Consider the following 22555-nt stretch of genomic DNA (forward strand, 5'->3'; position numbering starts at 1 on the left):
GCGGGAACTCTAGGAGCGGAAGGGCGGGTTCTCACTGGGGGAAGCAGCACGCGTCCGGGCGGAAACTTAAGTCGCCGCGGCTCAGAGTTCCGGGCTGTGCTCCGCGGACTAGTGGAGCGCTGCGCTGGCTGCGGCTATGAGGCCGGTGGGCTTAGGGTTGGTGGACTGTCACTGCCATCTGTCGGCCCCGGACTTTGACAGCGTATGTAAGGGCGTGGCCCTGCCCGTGGGAGCGGGGAGGCTCGCCGTCTTTTCCCTTCAGGTTAACTTTGCTCTCCTCCTTTAGGACCAAGCCTCCAATCCTCCCAGGCCCGTTTATGGCCCGAAGTGAATTGCCTCCGACTCCGTATTTAATCTGTCATCTTGATTTTCCTTTCTGATCCCGAATTGCGTTAAGCCCTCTGCCTCCACGTGACTTTTATGTGCTCTCCTCGTTTGCTGGACTGCTTCCCTTCCTCCCCTTGGTCCGGCCATTTAGCCCTCTCGCCCTGCAGCTCCTGGTGGAGCCCCCAGTTTTCCCAGGAAAAGTGAGCTCGCGGCACTTTCCCGCGCACCGAGTGTTCCAGTTCTAATGGGGGAGAGACCAAACAAAAGAACAGAACACACAGAATCAGAGTTGCAAAGTTTTATCTGCTCCGTTGGGAACCAGAGGCTGATGATAGAGAAGGAAGAGCGAGGTCTCCTAGGGGAAAACCTCTCAAGAGGAGGCACTTAGGTTGGAATTGCAAAGACAGAGTCGGCCAAGCAAGGTGGTGGGTGTACAGTGGTGTAGAAAGCAAGCAGGTTGCAGGCCCCAGACAGGATAGAATTTGGCACATTCAGGCTACAAAAAGGCTAGGCGGAGCCCGATGAGCTAGAAAGAGAGGTGTTGAAACAAGACTGGTGAGGTAGGTCAGTAAGGACAGTGTGGATCCAGTAAAGATTTTTTATTTTGTTTTTTTTTTAAGGGAGAGTGACAAGATCTGATTTCCATTTTAAAAACCATTTTGCTAATGTGTGGCAAATAGCACGATTGGAAGCTAGAAAATCCTATCTTTTGGAGGCTTTTACTGTCTGCAGACAGGAGATGATGGCGGTTACCAGGGGGTTTGAGAGAAGCAGATGGATTCAGTGTGTGTTTTAGAGATAGAATCTACGGTACATGCTAAGGAATTGGAGGTGGAGAGGGAGAGAAAGAGAGGACATGAGGATGCATGCTGTAGGGAGGATGGTGGTGTTGTTTACTGGGAGGAGGGGAGACTGAGGCTGGGAGGGCAGATGCATAGAATGGGTTTGTAGAGCAGAAAAAGCTATGTTTGGCACATGTTGAAGCCTAATATCCTTCCAAGTGGAAATGTCACATAGTCATTTTTAAATGTCAGTCTTGGGTTCAGGAGAGAATTGGCTGGAGATCAAAACTAGGGACTCGTTAGCATAATGATGATATTAAAACCGTGGACGAGATCACCTGACATGTATAGAGAGAGGAAGATAGGGTCCTGAAATCTGGCAGAGAAGAGAGAGCCAGGTAAGGAGACTGAAAGTAGCAGCTAGTGGAGAGTGGTGTTTGCAGAAGGAGAGTTGTATAGCAGAAGACAAGAGTGGGAAATACTTCGGGAAAGGAGTGAACAAGTGAGTTCTTAATGCTGCTGAGAGTAGAGTAAGAGGGGGACAGAGAAGTGTTCTTTATATTTGACAATAACAGTTTCTGTTTTAGTAGAGTGGGAACAGAAGCCAGATTTTGGGGAGAGACAGGAAGAGTAAACGGAAGGTGCGTCATCGTTTCACATTTTGTCACACTGTTCCTTGCCTTTTTGTCATTCTTTATGGTGCATCAACTACATTGATGACTACAGCCACAGAGCAGTTACTTACTCATCGAAAATAATTGTGATTACTCACGCTTGTTTTAGGATCTGGATGATGTTTTGGAGAAAGCCAAGAAAGTAAGTCAATATCTATCATTGCCTTTTGTTTTCCTATTAATTTCATGCTAGAACAGCTTGAAATTCAGATATACTCTGCTTATGTATGTTGCTTTGTTAACAATAAGTAACATTAATTGTTTATTATATGCCAGGCCCTGAGCTAAGCCCTTTCTTACATTAGCTCACTTAATATTATGTTTCACAACATCCTTAGGAAGAAGCTACTATTTTATAGCCAACCATTACCTATTTGTTGAATGAGGAAATTCAGACCTAGAGATTAACCTGTCCAAAGACAAACTGCTAGTAACGTGATACAGATAAGATAGTCTGGATCCAAAACATGTCCCTACAGCCACAGTGCTTACCAGTTATATGGAACATACTGGTCCGTCTGTCAGTTCTGAAATTAACTCCAGAGATCTTGGAGAAATTACAAAAGTTGGGGCGCCTGGGTGGTTCAGTCGGTTAAGAGTCTGACTTCAGCTCAGGTCATGATCTCGCAGTCTGTGAGTTCGAGCCCTGAATCGGGCTCTGTGCTGTCAGCTCAGAGCCTGGAGCCTGCTTTAGATTCTGTGTCTCCCTCTCTCTGCCCCTCCCCCAGTCATGCTCTGTCTCTCTCTGTCTCAGAAGTTTTCTGAGACATTTTTAATTTGTTTCAGAAAAAAATTACTAATTTTTGGAAATGTTTATGAAATTCATTGTAACTACCACTTTGTAGTCTTCCCTGAAATGACAGCCAGAAATGGTTGCCAATACATTTTACATAACCATGATCATTCACTATGGAGCTTACTTGGAAGTTTGGAATTACATAGGCCTAATGATCTTTAGCAAGTTATTTGACTCCATCCAAAAGTCTCTCCTGATCTATATAGTGGATTACAGTAGTGCCTACCTCATAGGGTTGTGTAGATTAAATGAGGTGATATTTATATTCACTGAACATAGGGCCTGAAACATAGTAAGTGCCCATTGATAACCATCCTGATTATATTGATGGTGTGTGAGTCAGTAGGAATAACTGAAAGTACAAAAAACTTTAAATTCATCTTCAGTTATATTAAATTGTACATTGTTTGAGTTTCTAACTATTCTATTCATTTTTGTTTCAGGCCAATGTTACAGCTCTTGTGGTGGTTGCTGAACATTCAGGAGAATTTGAAAAGATTATGCAGCTTTCAGAAAGGTGCTACTTCTCATTAAGGATTTAAAAAGTTGCTAATAAGGATGTAGTTATGATGTGTTTATAATATCAAAGATTATCCATTTTGAAGGAGAATGAGAAGAAAAAAGTCACACCAATGTAGCCCCAAAAATTTCTTTCATACTTGTTCTTTAGAGTAACATTGTTTACTAGTTTAATATTCCTGCTCTCTTCATGTGTTCTACATTTTTAGGTATAAGGAGTTTGTCCTGCCATGTTTGGGTGTCCATCCTGTTCAGGGAGTTTCACCAGAAGACCAAAGAAGTGTCACATTAAAGGTAACAGTCATATAAAGCAAGAACCATAAAAAAATCATACCCTTTGTCTTTGTAATCCTCCTCTTTCTGATCTATATTTTAAAGCAATAATCCAGAAAAAGGAAATACTACCTTTCACATAGGTGTTTGTTGCAGCATTATTTGTAATAGAGAAAAAATGGAAACAGCCTAGAGGCACAGAGTAAAAATTAATTAATTTGTAGAATGTTAAATATACATACATACGTATGGAATATGTGCATGGAAAATGAAAATTGTAACATTGGTTTTATGTAGCAATGAGGAAAATATTTAACAGTATAGTATAGGGAGAAAAGCAGGATACAAAAGGGTTTATTCACTGGGAGTAACCTCCAAGGAAAAATATATTCTATAAGGAAAAGACTGGAGAGAAAAACACAGAAATGATATTAGCTGTGATGTTTGGGTAGAATTATAAGTGACTTGTTTTCACATTTTTTATCATGTTGTCATGTTGCTTTGGCAAAAAAGTGATAAAATATCCAGAAAAAGAAAGATGCAAATTCATCGATGTAGTATTGTAAGGGAACAAATGAGTCAGGTATACAGTGTCTTCTTGATCATTAAACCATCTCTGTAGGAATGCTCTGATCTATTAAGCTGTATTTATACCCTTTGTGGGGAAAAAAAAAAAAACCCTACCTACAAGATTTCACTGACTCACAATAGCCAATATGTCTTATATTTCAGACTTGTCTTCTGACTCAGCATCAGGGTGATACACAGGTTCTTAAATGGTTTATTACATAATAGAATTGATAGCTCCCCATTTTGAAGAAGTAAAGACTTTTTGTTACCTGTGAATAAATGAGGCTACAAGGTCTTTGATTTTTTTATAATAATGAATCTGTATTCTTACATTCGGATACCCCAGGTAACTCTATTTATTTTGACACAAAATTACTTTTAATTCACTTAAGGTAAAAATAAATACTTGTCCTATAGTTTTCTTGAGTTTTTCTCCTGAAATGATAAAATTAGCTAAATTGCCAGACAGCTAAATTGCCAAAAAATTGGGGATTATAGCAAGACAGCATTTCTTTCATTGATCTTGAGATTTATATTAATAGGCATTCATTTAGTTAGTCAACAAGTGTTTACTGAGCACCTACTGCATTCCAAGCCCTCCTCCAAGCAGCATAGAGTGAAATCCCTCTCATGGAGGCTAGACTCTAGATAGGGGCAGACAGACCATCAACGATTAGATACACAAACGGGAAAACTTTAGGTAGCACCTAGTGCTTTAAAGACAATAAAACAAGATTATATGATAGGGATTGTGGATACCGGTTTTTAGATTTTAGTCAAGGAAGTCCTCTCTGATGTGGTGATGTGAGAAATGCAACCTGAATGCTACAAAGGAATTGGCCCTGCAGAGAGAGGAGTCTGAGTGTTGTAGGCAAGGGAAACAACCAAGCACGAATGTCCTAAGGTAGGAACAAGCTTGATGTGGTCAAGAAATAAAGAGCTGATATGACTGCAGGCAAGGGGAAGTAACAGTGGTGAGGACAGAGGGACTGGGCAGGGATCACCTTGTAAGGGCCTTGTTGGATTTCATCATTTCAATGGGGGATTTAAGACAGGAGCAAAAAAGGAAGACAGGAGGAGCTAGAAGACTTGCAGTAGTCCATCTGAACGACGGTGGTAGACTGGGCCAGCATGGTAGCAGCAGAGGTGAAAGGAGATGGGTGGATTTGACATATTTTGGCACGAATGTAGAACTGATAGGACTGTTTAATTTACAAAAGTAGTTAAAATACCAATAGTAGATGGGTAATTCTAGATTCTCAAGGCAGATATGAACTTATGACATCTCAGGATAGCCTTCTGGAAAAACCAGAGATAAGCACTTATTCCTATTTTATTCCTTGTGTGCTTGTCCCTGCCCTAGATTCATTTTCCCATACTGATTAAATTATAAGCCCCTAATATGTGGTACAAAGCTAGGTATGCAGTAAGTGTTTATTAAGTTAATTTGGTTTATAAAATTAAAGTTGCCCAGCATCGCTTCTTAGCCTTTTGACTAGGATCAAGTGTAAAGTTGCCTAGCATCACACAAATCTTTCAGCATATTACTGAACTAATTCATTCAGTATATATTATTACCAGGCAGGGCTTCGACCCTGGAGACACTTCAGGGAACCACAATTCACTGGGCATGTGCTCTGCAGTTGACTCTGGTCCCTGCTTGCCTCACTTCATTCGTGTTCCATACCTGAAGCTGTTCTAAAGGTTCTGAAGACTTAACATTTTCTTTAAAAAAAAAATCTATCGTAATTACTTAAAATCATTGAGAATAAATCTGCTCTCCTTCCCTTTTGCCCTTTGTCCCCTTTTCTCCTCCTCCCTCTTCCTTCTCTCTTTTTTCTGTCAGCAGCATAATAGGAACAGTATGGGCTTTGAGGTCAAAGATACCTGACCTACTGGCTTCTGTGATCTGTGGCACTTTGCTAGGTCTCAGTTTCCTCTTTTTTTGTTTTTTTTTTAAAGGAGGCTTCAAGCCCAATATGGAGCCCAGTGCGGGGCTTGAACTCACCAGCTTGTGATGAAGACCTACATTGAGATCAAAAGTTGGCCACTTAACCCACGGAGCCACCCCAATACCCCACAATTTCCTCATTTGTAAACCATGAATAATTATACATTAGTAGCAGTCCTAGTCATAGTTGTAGAGGTTTAAGATCTTTGAAACCCCGTAATAGAACCATTAGCTATTAAGGAACTTGAGACTTTATGGAGGAGGTTGGAATAGAAATGAAGTCAGAAATAGACTTATGTCTTCATAAAACCTTTTACATCTATTGAAATACTAGAGACCATACTCGCAATGTGAATTATATTAATTTCTATTTACTATCCCTGACTTGCCAGAAACTTCTAGACTATTTCATTAGAAGATCGAACAATCTCATTGTAAATTTTTTTTCACAGATAATACATATTCCAAGAAGCATAATTTCTCCTATATCTGGTCTTCATCCAAATAGACACTTTCTTTCTAAGACTTTCCAAATGTCAACCATTTCCTGGGTAATCTCCAACTTCTCCGTTCCTCTGAGCGTTCAGAGACAGAGTAATTTATATGTTTGATATGGAAGAAACTTTGGATGACACTATTTAACCTCCTGAGCTGTTGTCAGATACCTTCTCTGGTTTCTAAGGTTTTATACTCTTAGCTCCTCACGACAGTGTTAATTTCTCTTCGTTGAGTCTCAAATACTCAAATGTATTTCTAAGGGCTTGATCTGCTTTCTCTCTCTCTCATCTTTTCTGTCTCTACAGGTGTAATTCTAAAATCTCCTGTTCCTCTACCATCTGTTTCACCTCCCTTTTCTTAATTCTCCTTTGTTCTGATATCCTCAGTAGAAGTCGTTTGCAATTTACATATCCTGAGACTAATCAAAACTCTCAAAGTATTTTACATAATGTCTAGAAGCAAATTTTCCATATATGTATTTATTTGTCTTTCCCTTTTCTTACAAGGGAACTCTCACAGTGGAAATAGTAATATCATGGAAACTAATGGTATACAGTTACTTTAGTAGTTGACAAACAAGCATATGTGTGATATTTTGTGTTTATGCTGTTGAGTCTTTAGGGAAAAATAGGCTACACAGGACTATTAAGACAAAAGAAATCAGTGAAAACAGTGCAGAGAATGTATGGGAGTATCACTATTAAAAAATTAAAAAAACATCCTAAGAGGAGAACATACCTCAGTGCACTCCCAAAAGCTCAGTTACAAAGGTGATGACCTGTTGGCTTTCTTCTCTCTTGTTCAGCTCTTCCAGGAGGAAATCCAATCAGTCTTAAATGCCAGGAGATTCCTCCTAAATATTCGGAAGTGTTTAAGTGGGACTTTTCATTGAAAGTCATGTTCTTGTAACCTGATTGGGTGTGGGATGTTTCTACTCAAATTTCCAAATAGTAGTACGTACCATTGTAAGATGATTATTACTTCTTCACTGGTTAAAGGTATTGAATGTATGTAAAGAACCCAGGGTATTATAGTGCCTGGCATATAAGAGGTTTTTTCTAAAGTATTAGTTTCCTTTCATCTTTAAGCAAATCTACTTTTTTTTCCTCCCAGGATTTGGATGTAGCTTTGCCCATTATGGAGAATTATAAGGATCGATTATTGGCAATTGGAGAGGTAACACCAAATAGCTGATCAAATGATTTCTAATCCAGACTTACATATAGTATATGAATATAATCTTTAATTCACTGTTGGTAGTTCCAGCTGACTTAGATAATTATCTTCACCCCATTTAGCTGAATAATAATTTGTCAGTACTTCCTCAAAAAGCAAAAGAGCGTAGGGATGAAACAATAGAAAGTTTCACCATAGGCTTATGTTAATGGAAGAAAACGAGTCATTAGCATTTATAATTTTTTTTTCCTTTTCTTAAATAGGGTCATCTCTCTGGTAGTTAACTTGGTGTATACTGACATACTTTAAATAGGCTAGAGTTTGTAATTAAAGAATATTTTTTTATTATAAAATTTACAGTTGTGAAACATTTTTATCATTTGGTAATAAACTCCACTTCCAATCAAAGATAAAAGATAAGAATGACACTTAAATTTAGAATATAGCAGTGCATGCCAAAATAGTATCAAGGGAAACAGGCATTTGTAATCTTCCCTGTCCAATGTAGTAACCACGTCCAACTGCGCAGCACTTGAAATGTGACTGGTCCAAACTGAGATGTGCTATAAATATAAAATACACAGGATTTCAAAGCCTTAGGACCCCAAACAGAATGTAAAATAACACAATGATTTTTTTATATTGATTTTGTATTGAAATAATAAAATTACTATATAATAATTATGTTTTGGACATATTGGATTAAATAGGATTAAATAAACTGTATTATTAAAATTAACTTCACCTGGTTCTTGTTACTGTTTTTATTTTCTTATTTTGAAAAAAATGTTTATTCATTTTTGGGAGAGAGAGAGAGCATAAGCGAGGGAGGGGCAGAGAGAGAAACAGTCTGAAGCAGGCTCTAGGCTCTGAGCTGTCAGCACAGAGCCTGACATGGGGCTGAAACCCATGAACTGTGACGTCATGACCTGAGCCGAAATCAGACACTTAACTGACTGAGCCACCGAAGTGCCCCTTGTCAGTGTTTTTAATGAGGCTACTAGAAACTGTATAGTTACACATGTGGCTTGCATGTAAGGCTCCCATCATATTTCTCTTGAACAGCACTACTCCATAGCTTATCTTTTAGATTCACTAAGCCGTAAACATGTAAATCTGTTTTATTTTTCTGTTACAGGTGGGACTAGATTTCTCCCCCAGATTTGCTGGCACTGATGAACAGAAGGAAGAGCAACGACAAGTCCTAATCCGACAGGTCCAATTAGCCAAAAGATTAAATTTGCCCCTGTAGGTTAATTAATCATCTTTCTGTATTAATAGCTATGAAACAAATTAAGTAATGATATTCCGAGGTGGAGCTTTGCATTTCTTTTCTCTGAATTACTTTAATAGAACAAAATAATGCTTTCAGATTAAGTACCTAAAAGGAATTTTTTGTTGTTAAACAGAAATGTTCACTCACGCTCAGCTGGAAGACCCACCATCAGCCTCTTACGTGAGCAAGGTATTTAAGTTCCTGAGAGAAATGTGCCTGGTATTTCAGTTTGACAGATCCAGTCCATATTCTCATGGAATAAACCACGTTCCACTTTGATTTCTTAAAGGGAAGGAAACGGGACAAGGGGGGAGGCAGAAACCAACTAAGGGGATTGTGCAAGTCACTCTACTTTCAGGTGTGACTATGGCATTTAGAAGGCCAGCATAAAGCAAATGAAAATTGGATCAGGTAATTTATATTCCTTAATTTAAAAATCAGCACTTCTAATTTTTTAATCAGGTTAACCAGCTGATTAAGGAGGGAGGGAAAAACAGCAAAGATGTGTTACTCTTTTGCACGTTTTCTGGCTGCTGCTTCAGAAAATGGTGATTATACAGGCTGTGGCCATCAGACATAAAATGCACTGTCAACTTCAGCAGTTGCTTCTAAAGTAAAAATATATCTTCTAGAATTACTTTTCAGACTTTATAAAGTGCCATCCACAGTTAGAGATATCCTTTATTTTGAGTTGCAATATATACACATGTATACTTTTTTTGTAGGAAGACTTTATTTCAAGCAGTACATCTATACGTCATATATGAATATGTGCGCATACATATATGCAGACACACACACACATATAAGCACATGCTGGTCAGTCGTGATTCACTAAATTGATTTCATAATTTACTTAAAAGTCACAGTCTACAAATGATCATACCTACTATTTGAAAAAACAGTATCATATTGTAAAGTAAATGTGATTGCCTACAAAGTATTGTATTTCTCAGTGATGTGTATCCCTGGGATTACTAAAATTACTGAGATTTTTAGGTAGGCTGAGTGGCCATCCTTAGAACTGGAGGTAATCTTGTGAAGTCAGCCCTGACCACAGTCTCTGAGTCACTGATTTCCCATCTCTTCTTTCACAAGCATTCTTGTGAAGGATAATTTCACTGCTTAAAAATGTAGCAGGAACAATAATTCTTCCTACTAGAACAATTTCCAAATGTCTAGAAAAGGTTTGATGATAAAGGATGTTTAGATATTTCATCCTTTTAATGAATTGTATTTCAGTTTTATTCTGAAGACTGTGAATATTCTGAATGTGCCGTATTTTTTACTGTACTGTTTGAATGCTGTACATTTACCTGGTAGAAGTCATAGAACCTCATCCTTATATCCTAGTAACCAACATTTACTTCAAATTTACAATCTATATTGCCCAATTTGATTAGTGGAAAAACCTCTCATTAAGGAAATGAATGGAGACTCTAGCTTATCATTAACCTTTGACAGGTGCTGACAGAGTGCTTCTGCATGCATTTGACGGCCGGCCGTCTGTAGCCATGGAAGGAGTAAGAGCTGGGTACTTCTTCTCAATTCCTCCTTCTATCATAAGAAGTGGACAGGTAAGTTCTTTCATTAAGCCTCATCTTATGCTTTGTGAAATACACATTAAAATACAAGCTTTTATACTTGATACACTTGTAATACTTACTCTAGTTACATTACGAAAATAAATCACAAGTCCCTACCTCATACTGACGTGAAAAGTAACTAAAAACATGGATCAAAGACATAAACACAAAAGCTAAAATTTATAAAATTATTAGAAGAAAACAGATCAAAATCTTTATAACCTTGGAATCGGCAATGGCTTCTCAGATATGACCCCCAAAACACAAGCAATCAAAGAAAAAAAGTAGACTTCATCAAAACTTAAAACTTCCGCAGTAAAACAATTTTTGTACTTTTATACTTGAAGAGATACTATCGAGAAAGTGAAAAGATAACCTACAGAATGAGAAAAAGGATTTGCAAATTATATCTGATAAGGGTCTAGTGTCCAGAGTATATAAAACATCATTACTACTCACCAATTAGAAAGAAAATTAGGTGCGCCTGGGTGGCTCAGTCCATTGAGCATCTGACCCTTGATTTCAGCTCAGGTCATGATCCCAGAGTTGTGGGACCGAGCTCTGTGTCAGGCTCCGCACTGGGCATGGAGCCTGCTTGGGATTCTCTCTTTCCCTCTTCCTCTGCCCCTTCCCTGTTCATAATCTTGCTCTCACTCTCTCAAAAAAAAAAAAAAAAGTATAAAAAGGCAAATAATCCAGTTTAAAAATGGACAAAGGATTTAAATAGATATTTCTCCAAAAGACTTAGAAATGGTCATAAGGACCTGAAAAGATGTTTTAGCCAATAAGAAAGTGCAAATCAAGGGTACGATGCAGTACCACTTTACACCTACTCAGTTTGACAGTTTCTCAAAAAATTAAACACAGTTAACATATGACCCAGCAATTCCATTCCTTGGTAGATACCCAAGAGAAATGAAAACATATGTCCACACATTAACTTGTACATGAATATTTATAGCAGCATGATTTATAATAGCCAAAAAGTAGAAACAACCCAAGTGTCCATCAGCTGTTGAGTGGATAAACAAAATGTGGTGTACCCATATAATGTAACCCCTATAATATTAGTCAATCATAGAAATAAATGAAATACTGATTAATGCTAAACCATGAATGAACCTTGAAAACATTATGCTAAGAAAATAGCCAGATATAAAAGAACGTGTATCATTCCATTTATATGAAATATCCAGACTAGGCAAATTCAGAGACTAAAAGAAGACTCATGGTTGCCAGGGTGAAGGAAAACAGGAAGTGACTACTAATAACGGGTAAGGGGTGTCTTTCTGGGGTGATGAAAATGTTCTGGAATTATATACTGGTCATGGTTGTATAACCATGTGAATATAGTAAAATCCATTGAATTGTATACTTTTAAAGAATGAATATTATGGTATGTGAATTCTATCAATGAAAAATGCAACAAAACTAATTCAGGTAATTTACTATATTTTTAGACACTCTTTTTTTTATATTTTATTGTCTTAGATATTGAGGTGCATGTTACAGTCAACAGCACCTTAAATTCTGTGAAATATAGTAAATTGTCTTCCAGTATTGGAAACTAATGTAAGTAAAGAGTATAGAATTGAGGTATAGCCAAAATTTTTTTTTTAAAAATATCTCCAAGGGGCATCTGGATGGCTAATTGGTTAAGCATCCAACTCTTGACTTCTGCTCAGGTCATGATCCACGGTTGTGGGATCAAGCCACACATTGGTCTCTACAGTGAGCATGGAGCCTGCTTAGATTCTGTCTCTCTCTCCTTCTTCTCCCTCTCTTGCTCCCTCTCTCTCTAAAATAAAATAAAAATTTTTTAAAAATCTCCAATAGCAGTTATTTATGTTTTAGTATTTTTTGAATTATAGCTTTAAAAATCAGGTTGGGGCGCCTGGGTGGCTTAGTCGGTTAAGCGTCCGACTTTCGCTTAGGTCATGATCTCGCGGTTTGTGGGTTCGAGCCCCGCGTCGGGCTCTGTGCTGACTGCCAGCTCAGAGCCTGGAGCCTGTTTCAGAGTCTGTGACTCCCTCTCTCTCTGACCCTCCCCTGCTCACGCTGTGTCTGTCTCTCTCTCTCAGAAATAAATAAAATATTAAAAAAATAAATAAATAAAAGGCAAATCATTAAAAAAAAAAAGCACGCTGTCTCTCTCTCTCCTAGGAATAAATAAAACATTAAAAAAATTTTTTTTTAAAAATCAGGTTTATGGAGGAATATACCTATTGCTATTTGCGTTTTTTACACACACAATTCTAATGGTTTTAACAAAGGCATACTACCACCATATTCAAGATATATAATATTCCATCATCCCAAAAAGTTGCTTTATGCACCTTTCTAGTAAATTCCTCCTTCCACTGCCAGCCCCTGGCAACCACTGATTTCTGTCCCTGTAGTTTTACCTATTCTAGAATGTGATCTAAATAATCTATGTAAGCTTTTGGATCTGGCTTCTTTTACTTAATGTTTTTGGATTCATCTGTGTTGTTGCATAAGCAGTCTATTTTGTATATATAGTTTATTTTGATTGCATGTGGATTTTCCAGATTTTCCATTTACCAGTTGTGAAACATTTGGATTGTTTCTAGTTTCAAGTTATTATGAATAGAGCTGATATAAACATTAACACACAAATATTTGTTTGGACATATATATTCATTTCTTTTGTGTTAAAACCTAAAGGTACCTTTGCTGAGTCGTAAGTTTAAGTATATGTTTAACTTGTTAAGAAACTGTCACACTGATTTCCAATTGGCTGTCCCATTTTGGCATCCCACCAAAAGTAAGCCAAAGTCTTTGTTCTGCATCCTTACTAGTACTTGTGTTGTCATTTTTGTAGCTATTCTGATACATGCATAATCATCACTCATTGTGGTTTCCATTGCATTTCCTCAGTTAATGATGTTTAAAATTTATGTTCCACGCTGACAGTGTGGAGCCTGCTTGAGATTCTCTCTCACTCCCTCTCCCTCAGTCTCCCTCTCTCTCTGTCCCTCCCTCACTTGTGCTCTCTCTCAAATAAAAATTTTTTTAAAAATTTAAAAGCACATCTTTGCAGGGGTGCCTAGCTGGCTCAGTCAGTACAACATGTGACTCTTCGTCTCAGAGTTGTGAGTTTGAACCCCACATTGGGTGTAGAAGAGATTACTTAGAAATAAAATCTTTTTAAAAAATTAAAATAAAAGCACATCTTTTCATTTGCTTATTTAGCATCCATCCATCCATGTCTCTTTTTTGGTGAAATTTCATTCAAATATTTTGCACCTTTATATTTGGGTTATTTTTTATTGTTGACTTGGCAGAGTTCTTTATATACTCTGGATGCAAGTCCTTTATCTGCTATGTGTTTTGCAAATGTCTTCTCTCATTTTCTCGCAAATATATTCCTTTATTTTCTCTAGTGTCTTTCAAGGAGCAGAAGTTCTTTATTTTGATAAACTTCAGTTACTATTTTTCTTTTAGGATTTGTGCTTTTAGTATCATATCTAAGAAATCTATCTAACCCAAGGTTAGAAAGATTTTCTCTTATGTTTTCTTCCTTCAGACTTACAGATTTAGTTTTACATTTAGATTTGTGATCTCTTTTGTATAGATCCATTGATCTGTTCCATTGATGTAAATGTCTGTTTGTATGCTAAGATCACACAATCGTGATTGTATTAGATTTATACTAAGTTTTGAAATCAGGTAGTGTGAGTATGCTGCAATAAAGCAAATATCACAATAAAGCTGTCTCAACAGTAGGCTTAGTAATTATTAAATCTGTAAACAGATGTGCTGTCATCCAAGCTTTGTTGTTCCATTATAGAGCACAAGCGGAATAAATTTAGCATTATTCTTAAGGGCCCTAGGATTTTTGAAATGGTAAGTAAACGTTGGCTTCAACTTAAAGTCAAATCAGTTGCAGTATTAGCCCCTAACAAGAAAGTCAGTCTGTCCTTTGAAGGTTTGAAGCCAGGCATTGACTTCTTCTCTCTAGCTATGAATGTCCTAGATGGCATCTTCCAATATAATCTGTTCTGTCTACACTGAAAATCTGTTTTTTAGTGTAGCCACCTTCATGAATTCTCTGAGCTGGATCTTCTGGAGAACTTGCTGCAGCTTCTGTGTCAGCACTTCTGCTGCGCCTTGCACCTTCATGTTTTGGAGACTGCCTCTTTCCTTAAACTTCATGGACCAACCTCTGCCAGTTTCAGAATTTACTTCTGCAGCTTCCTCACCCCTTTCAGCTTGCATAGAATTGAAGGGCTTTGCTCTGGATTGGGCTTTGGCATGAGGGAATATTGTGGCTGGTTTGGTCTCCTATCCAGACCCCTAAAACTTTTCTCTGTATCAGCAATAAGGTGTTTCACTTTCTTATCAACTGTATGTTCACTGGAGCAGCACTTCTCATTTCCTCCAAGAACTTTTTCTTTGCATTCACACCTCAGCTAACTGGCACAAGATGCCTAACTTTCTGCCTGTCTAGACTTTCTTCACCAAGCTTAACCATTTCCGGCTTTTGATTTAAAATGAGAACTGCGTGACTCTTCCTTTCCCTTGAACACTTAGAGGCCATTGTAGGGTGATTAATTGGCCTAATTTCAGTATTGTGTGTCTCACGGAATAGGGAGGCCTGGGGAGAAGGAGAGAGAGACAAGGGAATGGCTGGTGGTTGGAACAGTCAGAACACACACATTTATCAATTAAGTTTACCATCTTGTATGGGCACAGTTCCCAGTGCCACAGAACAGTTTCAATAGTAACATCAAAGATCTCTGATGAAGCAGCATAACAGATTTAACAACAATGAAAATGTTTGAAATATTGCAAGAATTATCAAAATGTGAGACAGTGACACAAAGTGAGTAAATGCTTTTGGAAAAAAGGCACTGATAGACTTGCTAGATACAGGGTTGCTGTAAACTTTCAATTTGTTTAAAAAAAAAACAACCCTCAATATCTGTGAAACACAATAAAGCAAGGTGTGCCTATAAGTTTAAGGTAAAGTTATAGTTAAGTTTAAGGTATAGTTTATAGTTAAGTTTCATATTAGTTATTTAAAAATCTTCCTTGTTTTCTAATATAAACCTTCAATGCTATAATTGCATTAGCACTAATCAGTTCTTATAGTTGCATTCCACAAATTTTGATTGATGCTGTATTTTCACTTTCTTTCAGGTTGAAATATTTTCTAATTTACCTTATGACTTCCTCTTTGACCATATTTATTATTTTAAAGTGTGTTGCTTAATTTCCAAATACTTAGGAATTTTCCCAATAACTTTGTTATCAAAATCTGATCTCTAATTCTACTATGTTCGGTAAATATGTATTATATCATTTTAATTATTCTAAATTAGTTGAGGGGGCACCTGGATGGCTCAGTCAGTTAAGCATCTGACTTTAGCTCAGGTCATGATATCACGGTTCATGAGTTTGAGCCCTGCCTCGGGCTCTGTGCTGACTGCTCAGAGCCTGGAGCCTGCTTCGGATTCTGTGTCTTCCTCTCTCTACCTCTCCTCTGCTCTCTCTCTCTTTCAAAAATAAATAAACATTGAAAAAAATTTTTAATAAAATAAATTAGTTGAGGCTTAATGGCCCAGAATATGGTCTGTCTTGGTAATTAGAGCATACATACTTGAAAAGAATGTATATTCTGCTATTGGTGGATGGAATGTTCTAGAAATGTCAGGTCAAGTTAATTGATAGTCCAAGATCATTTTTATTTCTCCTACTTTAATCATGTGTGGAAAATCTTCCTATTTAGTAATAATTTTTAGCTGTATCATTTCTTTTCCAAAACTAAAATTTTATTTTTTCTAATTTTAAAGACAGTATATGTACATTATAGAAGATTGAAACACTTCAGAAAAGAACAAATTTCAAGTCAACCTAAATCCTACCACTCAGAGATAATCATTGATAACACTGATGCAGATAAAATAAGATACCTTATTCTTTTTGTTTTGAGTCAGCTTCACGGATATGTTTGTGTCTGTAAATATTGACCTACTTCTTCTTTAAAGTGATTGTATAATATTTTACAATATGAATGTACCATAATTTAATTATTACCATAAGTAAAGGTTAGGTCATTCTAGTTTTTCACTGTTAATAAACAGTGCTTCAGTACTCAGCTATAAAAAAGAATACAATCTTGCCATTTGCAACAGTATGGATAGACCTAGAGGGTATTATGCCAAGTGAAATAAATCAGACAGAAAAAGACAAATCCCATATGATTTTACTTCTGTGTGGAATCTAAAAAAAAGATACAAATGAACAAAAAAAAAACCAACCAGACTCATAAGAGAACAAACTAGTGGTTGCCAGAGAGGAAGGGAGTGGGGAAATGGGCAAAAGAGGTGAAAGGGATTAAGAGGTACAGACTTTCAGTTACAAAATAAGTCATGGGTTTGAAAAGTACAGCATAGGGAATACAGTCAATGCTATTATAATAATCTTGTATGGTGACAGATGCTATTAAGAGAACACTTAGTAATGTATGTATTTATCAAATCACTACTGTACACTTGAAACTAACATAACACTGCATATCAACTATATTTCAGTTTAAAGTACTTTAGTGAATGGGGCATCTGAGTGGCTCAGTTGGTTAAGCATCCGACTTCCACTCAGGTCATGGTCTCACAGTCATGAGTTCGAGCCCTGCATTGGGCTCTGTGCTGACAGCTCAGAGCTTCGCTCCTGCTTCAGATTCCGTGTCCCCCTTTCTCTCTGCCCCTCCGCCACTCATGCTCTGTCTCTCAAAAATAATAAATAAATGTTAAAAAAATTTTAAGGTACTTCTTCCTTTGTACATCCACAAATACATGTGGACACCTGTGTAGAATTTCCTATAAATGGAATCCTTGAGGAAAAGGGTATACATTTTTAATTTGTTGGTTAAATTGTCACATTTCCTTAAAGGAAGTTTATGACAATTTAGCATTTATCACCAATAGTGCATAATTCTATGCTTTTGAAATTTTAATCCTAAAATAATTTATTTTAACCATGTTTTACTTTGTATATCTGTCTCCATCTTTTAGTTTTTTACTTTTTTAAATTTGAGCATAGTTGACACTCAATGTTATACTAGTTTCAGGCATACAACCCAGTGATTCACTTCCCATTTTTACTTTAAAAGTGCAGTGGCAGCAAGAGAATTATGTTCTTGGTATAAAACTCTTGAGGTTCATTATAATCCTTATAAACCAGACAGAAAATCAGAAACAAGAAAATGAAGCCATCCCCTACCCAATCTAAAATTTTAAGTGTGCATATGAACTTTGAATTGGTGAACATAAAGCCTTGAGTGACCTATAGCGAATGGTAGGAGCAAACACTGAGTTGGTGGTGGTGGTGGTGGTGGTGGAGAAACCACAGAAGTCTCCTGCTTGGACCTGCTGGTGGTTCTGGTGGGCGTGTGACACCAGACGTGTGGCTTCCTTGCTGGGTGCACTTCATTTTTGGCTATTGGCTACTATTGCTTGGGTGCCTGGAGGCTTTCGGTAATTTTGGTCAATAAATGTTTCTGTTTAAATCTATCAGTTATTAGTAGAAGGATGAGAACATATGAACAATTATTAATTGAATATGAAAGCATCAATTTTAGGTTCTTGGAGAGTAGGACGCATTGGTATATGGGGTTAGTGTACCTTTTTTATCTTTATGACTCATGTTTTAAACTGACTGGCTCTCTCTTTTCTCTAAGAAGCAGAAACTTGTGAAACAGTTGCCTTTAACTTCAATTTGCTTAGAAACAGATTCACCTGCACTGGGACCAGAAAAACAGGTAAATGATGATCTAAAATCTACATTATTTAGATTGTATCTTTCTTTTGAGCTATTTTTAGTTTAGCTGTGTGTCTCATTACAGTGTAAATACAGTGGAATCCTATTTTAACGCTAGGTTGATAGGTTTTATTAATTATATAGCTCTTGTGCTCCAGCACATATTATTGGATATTGGCCATGTCTTAATTCATGTAATAATGAGAGCCCGACAAGTATAGTAAAAAGCTCAGTATGTAGAGTCAGAAAGACCTGGATTCAAGTCCTGTCTCTGCTACCCACTAACTATATGACTTTGGGCAAGTTGCTTAATCTCTTTGAAACTGTGTCCTCATTTACAAAATGAGGGCAAAATAATAATAAAATACTTGAGAATATTACAGTGAGGATTAAATGAAATAATGTATATGAAATGTCCAGGAGTGTCTGATTTATAGCGGATACTCAAGAAACATTTCTTTTTCTTCTTTCAGTTAGCATGTTATAATGAGGCTCTGTTTCTTTCAGTACAAATATTGATATAGTCATAGATTTATTGATGTGATATTTGCTGTACATTTTATTATTGCAGGCCACAAAGAATCATATTTTAAATATTGCTACATTTAAAAATTATAACTGAAAGGAAGCCAGAGTATCTGCTCTATTTGCTTTGGACACTGCCTATTACATTCACCTCCCAGTGTGGCTTACTGAGTGCCCTTGACTGCCCATCAGATCTGTGTCTCCGTGCCTATCAGGTTCAGAGGATTGGCACTCAAGACTCAGAAGTTTGGGAGCAGTAGTGATGTGATTTTTTATGAACTGTGACTATTTATGATTGCAGTGTGAATTTTGCTAATTAATGTCCAATTAGTTACATATTTGTATAAGTCAGCTCTTAAAAGAACATAGAAGACAGAGGAATGAGGAAATAGAGGATCACAACTCCAGTCAGGTTTTTGTTCGGGTATAGGACAAAATGGTACAGAATTGCTTTCCTGGTTAGTATAAACTAGAAGGAACAGAATGTAGCATTTTTCTCCTTAACAGAAATGAATTTTTGATGCTATTCTAACTCAGTTTATATTTGCATCTAGCTGATTTGACAAAATTCCGGGTTTCTAGCATAGCACTTTGCACATAGCAGGTACTCAGAAATATTTGTTGAATTAATGAATTTCGTAGCTGGTATACTTTCTGTTAAGTGTGTTTGTTTTGAAAATTAGAAAACACAGAAAATCATAAACAAGATAATAGAACCATGTACTACTACTACTGAAAAGTTATCACTAGAGTGCGGTGGCTAAGAGCATAAACCCTGATGCCAGACTTCTCAGGTTTAAACCTCAGCCAGCCTCCATACCAGCCATTTAGGATTCCTTCTTACCTAAAAGGCAACACTTAATAAAGCTGATAATAATAATACCTGTTGCATAGAGTTACTTTGAGGAATAAATGAGAAATTCCATGAAAAGTTTACAACAAAATCTTGCCTACAATAAGCTTAATAAGTGTAAGTTTTTATGTCCTTCCAGCCTTTTTAATATCCATTTATGTACATATATATTTTTCATAAAAACAGGAATAGCCTGAACAAATTTCATAAGTTGCTTTGTGTGCATCTGTATATGTCATAAGCATCTGTATATGTCAATATGGTTTTCCTCATCATGTTTAATAACTGTATAATATTCCAGTATGTGAACATACCATAATATATGTAATGTGATATTTACATTGTTTCCAACACAGTATCATAAACAATATGATGAACATCCTTAAACAAAAATCTTGGTGCATATTTTTCATTGTTTTTTAGGCTAATTATCAACGTTTTTTTTTTTAACAGTCATCTTATTCCTCTGAATATTATCCTAAGTAGAAAGCATAATAATAATAATATAATTTGTAAAATCTAAGTGCTATTAATTATAGATACACCATTGTTTTGTGACAGCTAAGAAAGAAAAAGCACTGCCAATTATGCTATGACATACCATTGAATGTAAGTAAAACATATATCAATTTCAGAGATGTTAAACAGGGGCAAATGCATCTTTGTATCAGTGAAATACCAGTATATAATCTATTTATTCTTCCAGACACACAATAGCAATTCTTGAATCCAGCTATAATAAATCTGTGAGGTGAAGAGGCTAAGCAGTGACCTTTACAACCAGTCACTTAGGCAACAAACCAAAACACAGTTAAGCCATCAAGCAGGCAAGTCACCAAGCGCTCACCACCTGCAGACTGCTGTATGTGCTGGGCCCTGGGCCTCGGTGTTAACATTGTTTTTGCTCTTTTCAAGAACAACATCGACTTACAGTCAACGTTGTATAGGCCAACACTGTGCTTATAGCTTTTAAGCTGAAGTTCAGGGCCTTCTCCCCAGCCTTGTCTCCCCTCCTCTGCCATTAAGAAAAAAAAAAGTTCAGTGGTTTTTATCAACTCAACTTTGTTCTGCTTTATCTATGATCTCTAAGATTGCTTTCCTTGAGTGTCATGTCTGATTCACTGTGTGCTTTCTTCTGTTTCAGGTACGAAATGAACCCCAAAACATTTCCATTTCAGCAGAATATATTGCCCAGGTGAAGGGGATCTCAGTAGAAGAAGTTATAGAAGTGACAACACAGAATGCATTGAAACTCTTTCCCAAGCTTCGGCAGCTGCTCCAGAAGTAGCTTCAAAACCAAATCTGCTGCAGGGGACAGCATTTGAGAGAAAGAAATGTTCCGATTATGAGTTTGAACTAGGGGCACCCAGTTGGCTCAGTCAGTTAAGTGTCTGACTTCGCCTCAGGTCATGATCTCACAGTTTGTGGGTTCGAGCCCCGTGTCGGGCTCTGTGAGGGCAGCTCAGAGCCTGGAGCCTGCTTCGTATTCTGTGCCTCCCTCTTTCTGCTCCTCCCTCGCTCATGCCCTGTCTCTCTCTGTCTCTCAGAAATAAATAAACGTTAAAAAAAAAAAAAAAAGAGTCTGAACTGAGGAAGCCATTTTATAAGGGTATAGATGATTATAATTTTAGAGAAATATTTCTCCTAAATCCGGGCTTGGATCCTGAAACCCTGGGTTCTGATTCCACTTTGTGCTTCTTTTTAATTAATGGAGCCCTGGCAGAAGATTGAGAAACACCACTGCTGCTTACCTTCCCCATTCAGTAGAACCACCATATGAACTGAAACCATTTCTTCTGGCCAGGGTGGCTCCCACAGGTAAGACATGAGTGCTACCATGGTGGCTAAAGTTTGATCCTTCACCACCTGTTATATTTCCCATAGGATTTATCTGGTGAAAGGAGATCATCTAGTTTTTTTTATGGGGTCAGAAATCTCTTTTTTCTGGGTTTATAACTTGAATTGTTAGGACTTTGAATTACTTTTTTTAAAGAGAAAAACGTTGGTTCCTCTATTGATCCTAGACTTTGACATATGAGGCCACTAAATACCAAGCCTCAAAGGTTAGGTAATAAACTAAAGATCCAGGCTGAATTTTGTCATGTTTAAAATGTACCTAGCTTTGTTAAAAATGTATCTGACTATTTTTGCATGTAGTGATATTTTATATTTTTAAGTTTTAAAAATCATGGCTGCATAGAGTTCTGTGGATGGATGGTAGAGATGTATGTAATGCCCCCACCACCGTACGTAATTAACGTACGTAATGTCACTCAGCTACTCACTTAGAAGTTATTAAAGTGGTAGATTTTATGTGTATTTTACCATAATTTTAAAAAAATCTTATTTGTAGTTTACCAGGTGTTGTGACCCATACCAAAACCTGAGTATTTAATTTTACTAAATTACACAATCAGCAAATACTGGAAAAAGTACCTATCATAGAAAAAAAATTAACTTCCTAAAAAGCTAAGTGATTTTACATAGTCTTTAATATTTTGAAATTAATTTTCCTACAGAGGAATCAAAACTAGTTCTAGGGCAGACGGCCCAAACTGAACTAGCCAAGAAACCAAAGAGGATACTTAGCAAGGATCTTAAATTCCCGTCAGCGTCATGAGAGATGAAATTCCTATATGTAGTGGGAAGTTCCATTAAAATCAGACTTCAGAGCTCTCTTTCAACTCTGTATTTCTTCTGCCTATTTCCAACCTCTTCTGCATACACCCCCTTTGTCCAACTCTCACCTTTAAATCCTTTAAGACTTGGCATACGTGACTTCCCCTTGCCTGATCATCCCAGCCAGACACGACACCTGCCCTCCAAATCGTATAGCCACTCTCTTCATTTACTCCTCAGTTTATTTATTTCATTGATTACACAAACAGTTCTTGAGCCCCAACTTGTGAGTTTTCACTAGTCTAGGCCCAAAGGCTAGAGAAAGGAATGAGACATGGTCCAAGCCTT

The 22555-nt window shown here is 37.1% G+C and overlaps 1 protein-coding gene across 4 annotated transcripts; it reads left to right on the forward strand.

The window, feature by feature from the left end:
- Positions 1 to 100: 100 nt before the first annotated feature.
- Positions 101 to 21141, forward strand: TATDN3 (TatD DNase domain containing 3). Of its 4 annotated transcripts, none has more exons than XM_077763105.1 (10): positions 101 to 202; positions 1893 to 1925; positions 3023 to 3096; positions 3308 to 3392; positions 7504 to 7566; positions 8705 to 8814; positions 8976 to 9031; positions 10307 to 10419; positions 18131 to 18211; positions 20733 to 21141. In XM_077763105.1, exons 1-10 carry the CDS (start codon positions 137 to 139, stop codon positions 20874 to 20876), a joined length of 825 nt encoding a protein of 274 aa, XP_077619231.1. In that variant the 5' UTR covers positions 101 to 136; the 3' UTR covers positions 20877 to 21141. The 4 variants fall into 4 exon arrangements, with proteins under 4 accessions (XP_077619231.1, XP_077619232.1, XP_077619233.1 ...); XM_077763106.1 differs by having other exon boundaries at positions 18134 to 18211; XM_077763108.1 differs by having other exon boundaries at positions 115 to 202; positions 1836 to 1925.
- Positions 21142 to 22555: the final 1414 nt, after the last annotated feature.

Source organism: Crocuta crocuta, unplaced genomic scaffold, assembly GCF_008692635.1.
Source record: "Crocuta crocuta isolate KB4526 unplaced genomic scaffold, BGI_CrCroc_1.0 scaffold3, whole genome shotgun sequence".
In the NCBI taxonomy this organism is placed as follows: domain Eukaryota; kingdom Metazoa; phylum Chordata; class Mammalia; order Carnivora; family Hyaenidae; genus Crocuta; species Crocuta crocuta.

Bases quoted from the DNA above. Each gene is read 5' to 3' on its own strand.
- TATDN3 (XM_077763105.1), top strand. From the start codon at position 137: ATGAGGCCGGTGGGCTTAGGGTTGGTGGACTGTCACTGCCATCTGTCG. The intron at 7,567-8,704 runs GTAACACCAAAT...TTTCTGTTACAG, and splicing joins GATTATTGGCAATTGGAGAG to GTGGGACTAGATTTCTCCCC. The intron at 8,815-8,975 runs GTAGGTTAATTA...GTTGTTAAACAG, and splicing joins AAAAGATTAAATTTGCCCCT to AAATGTTCACTCACGCTCAG.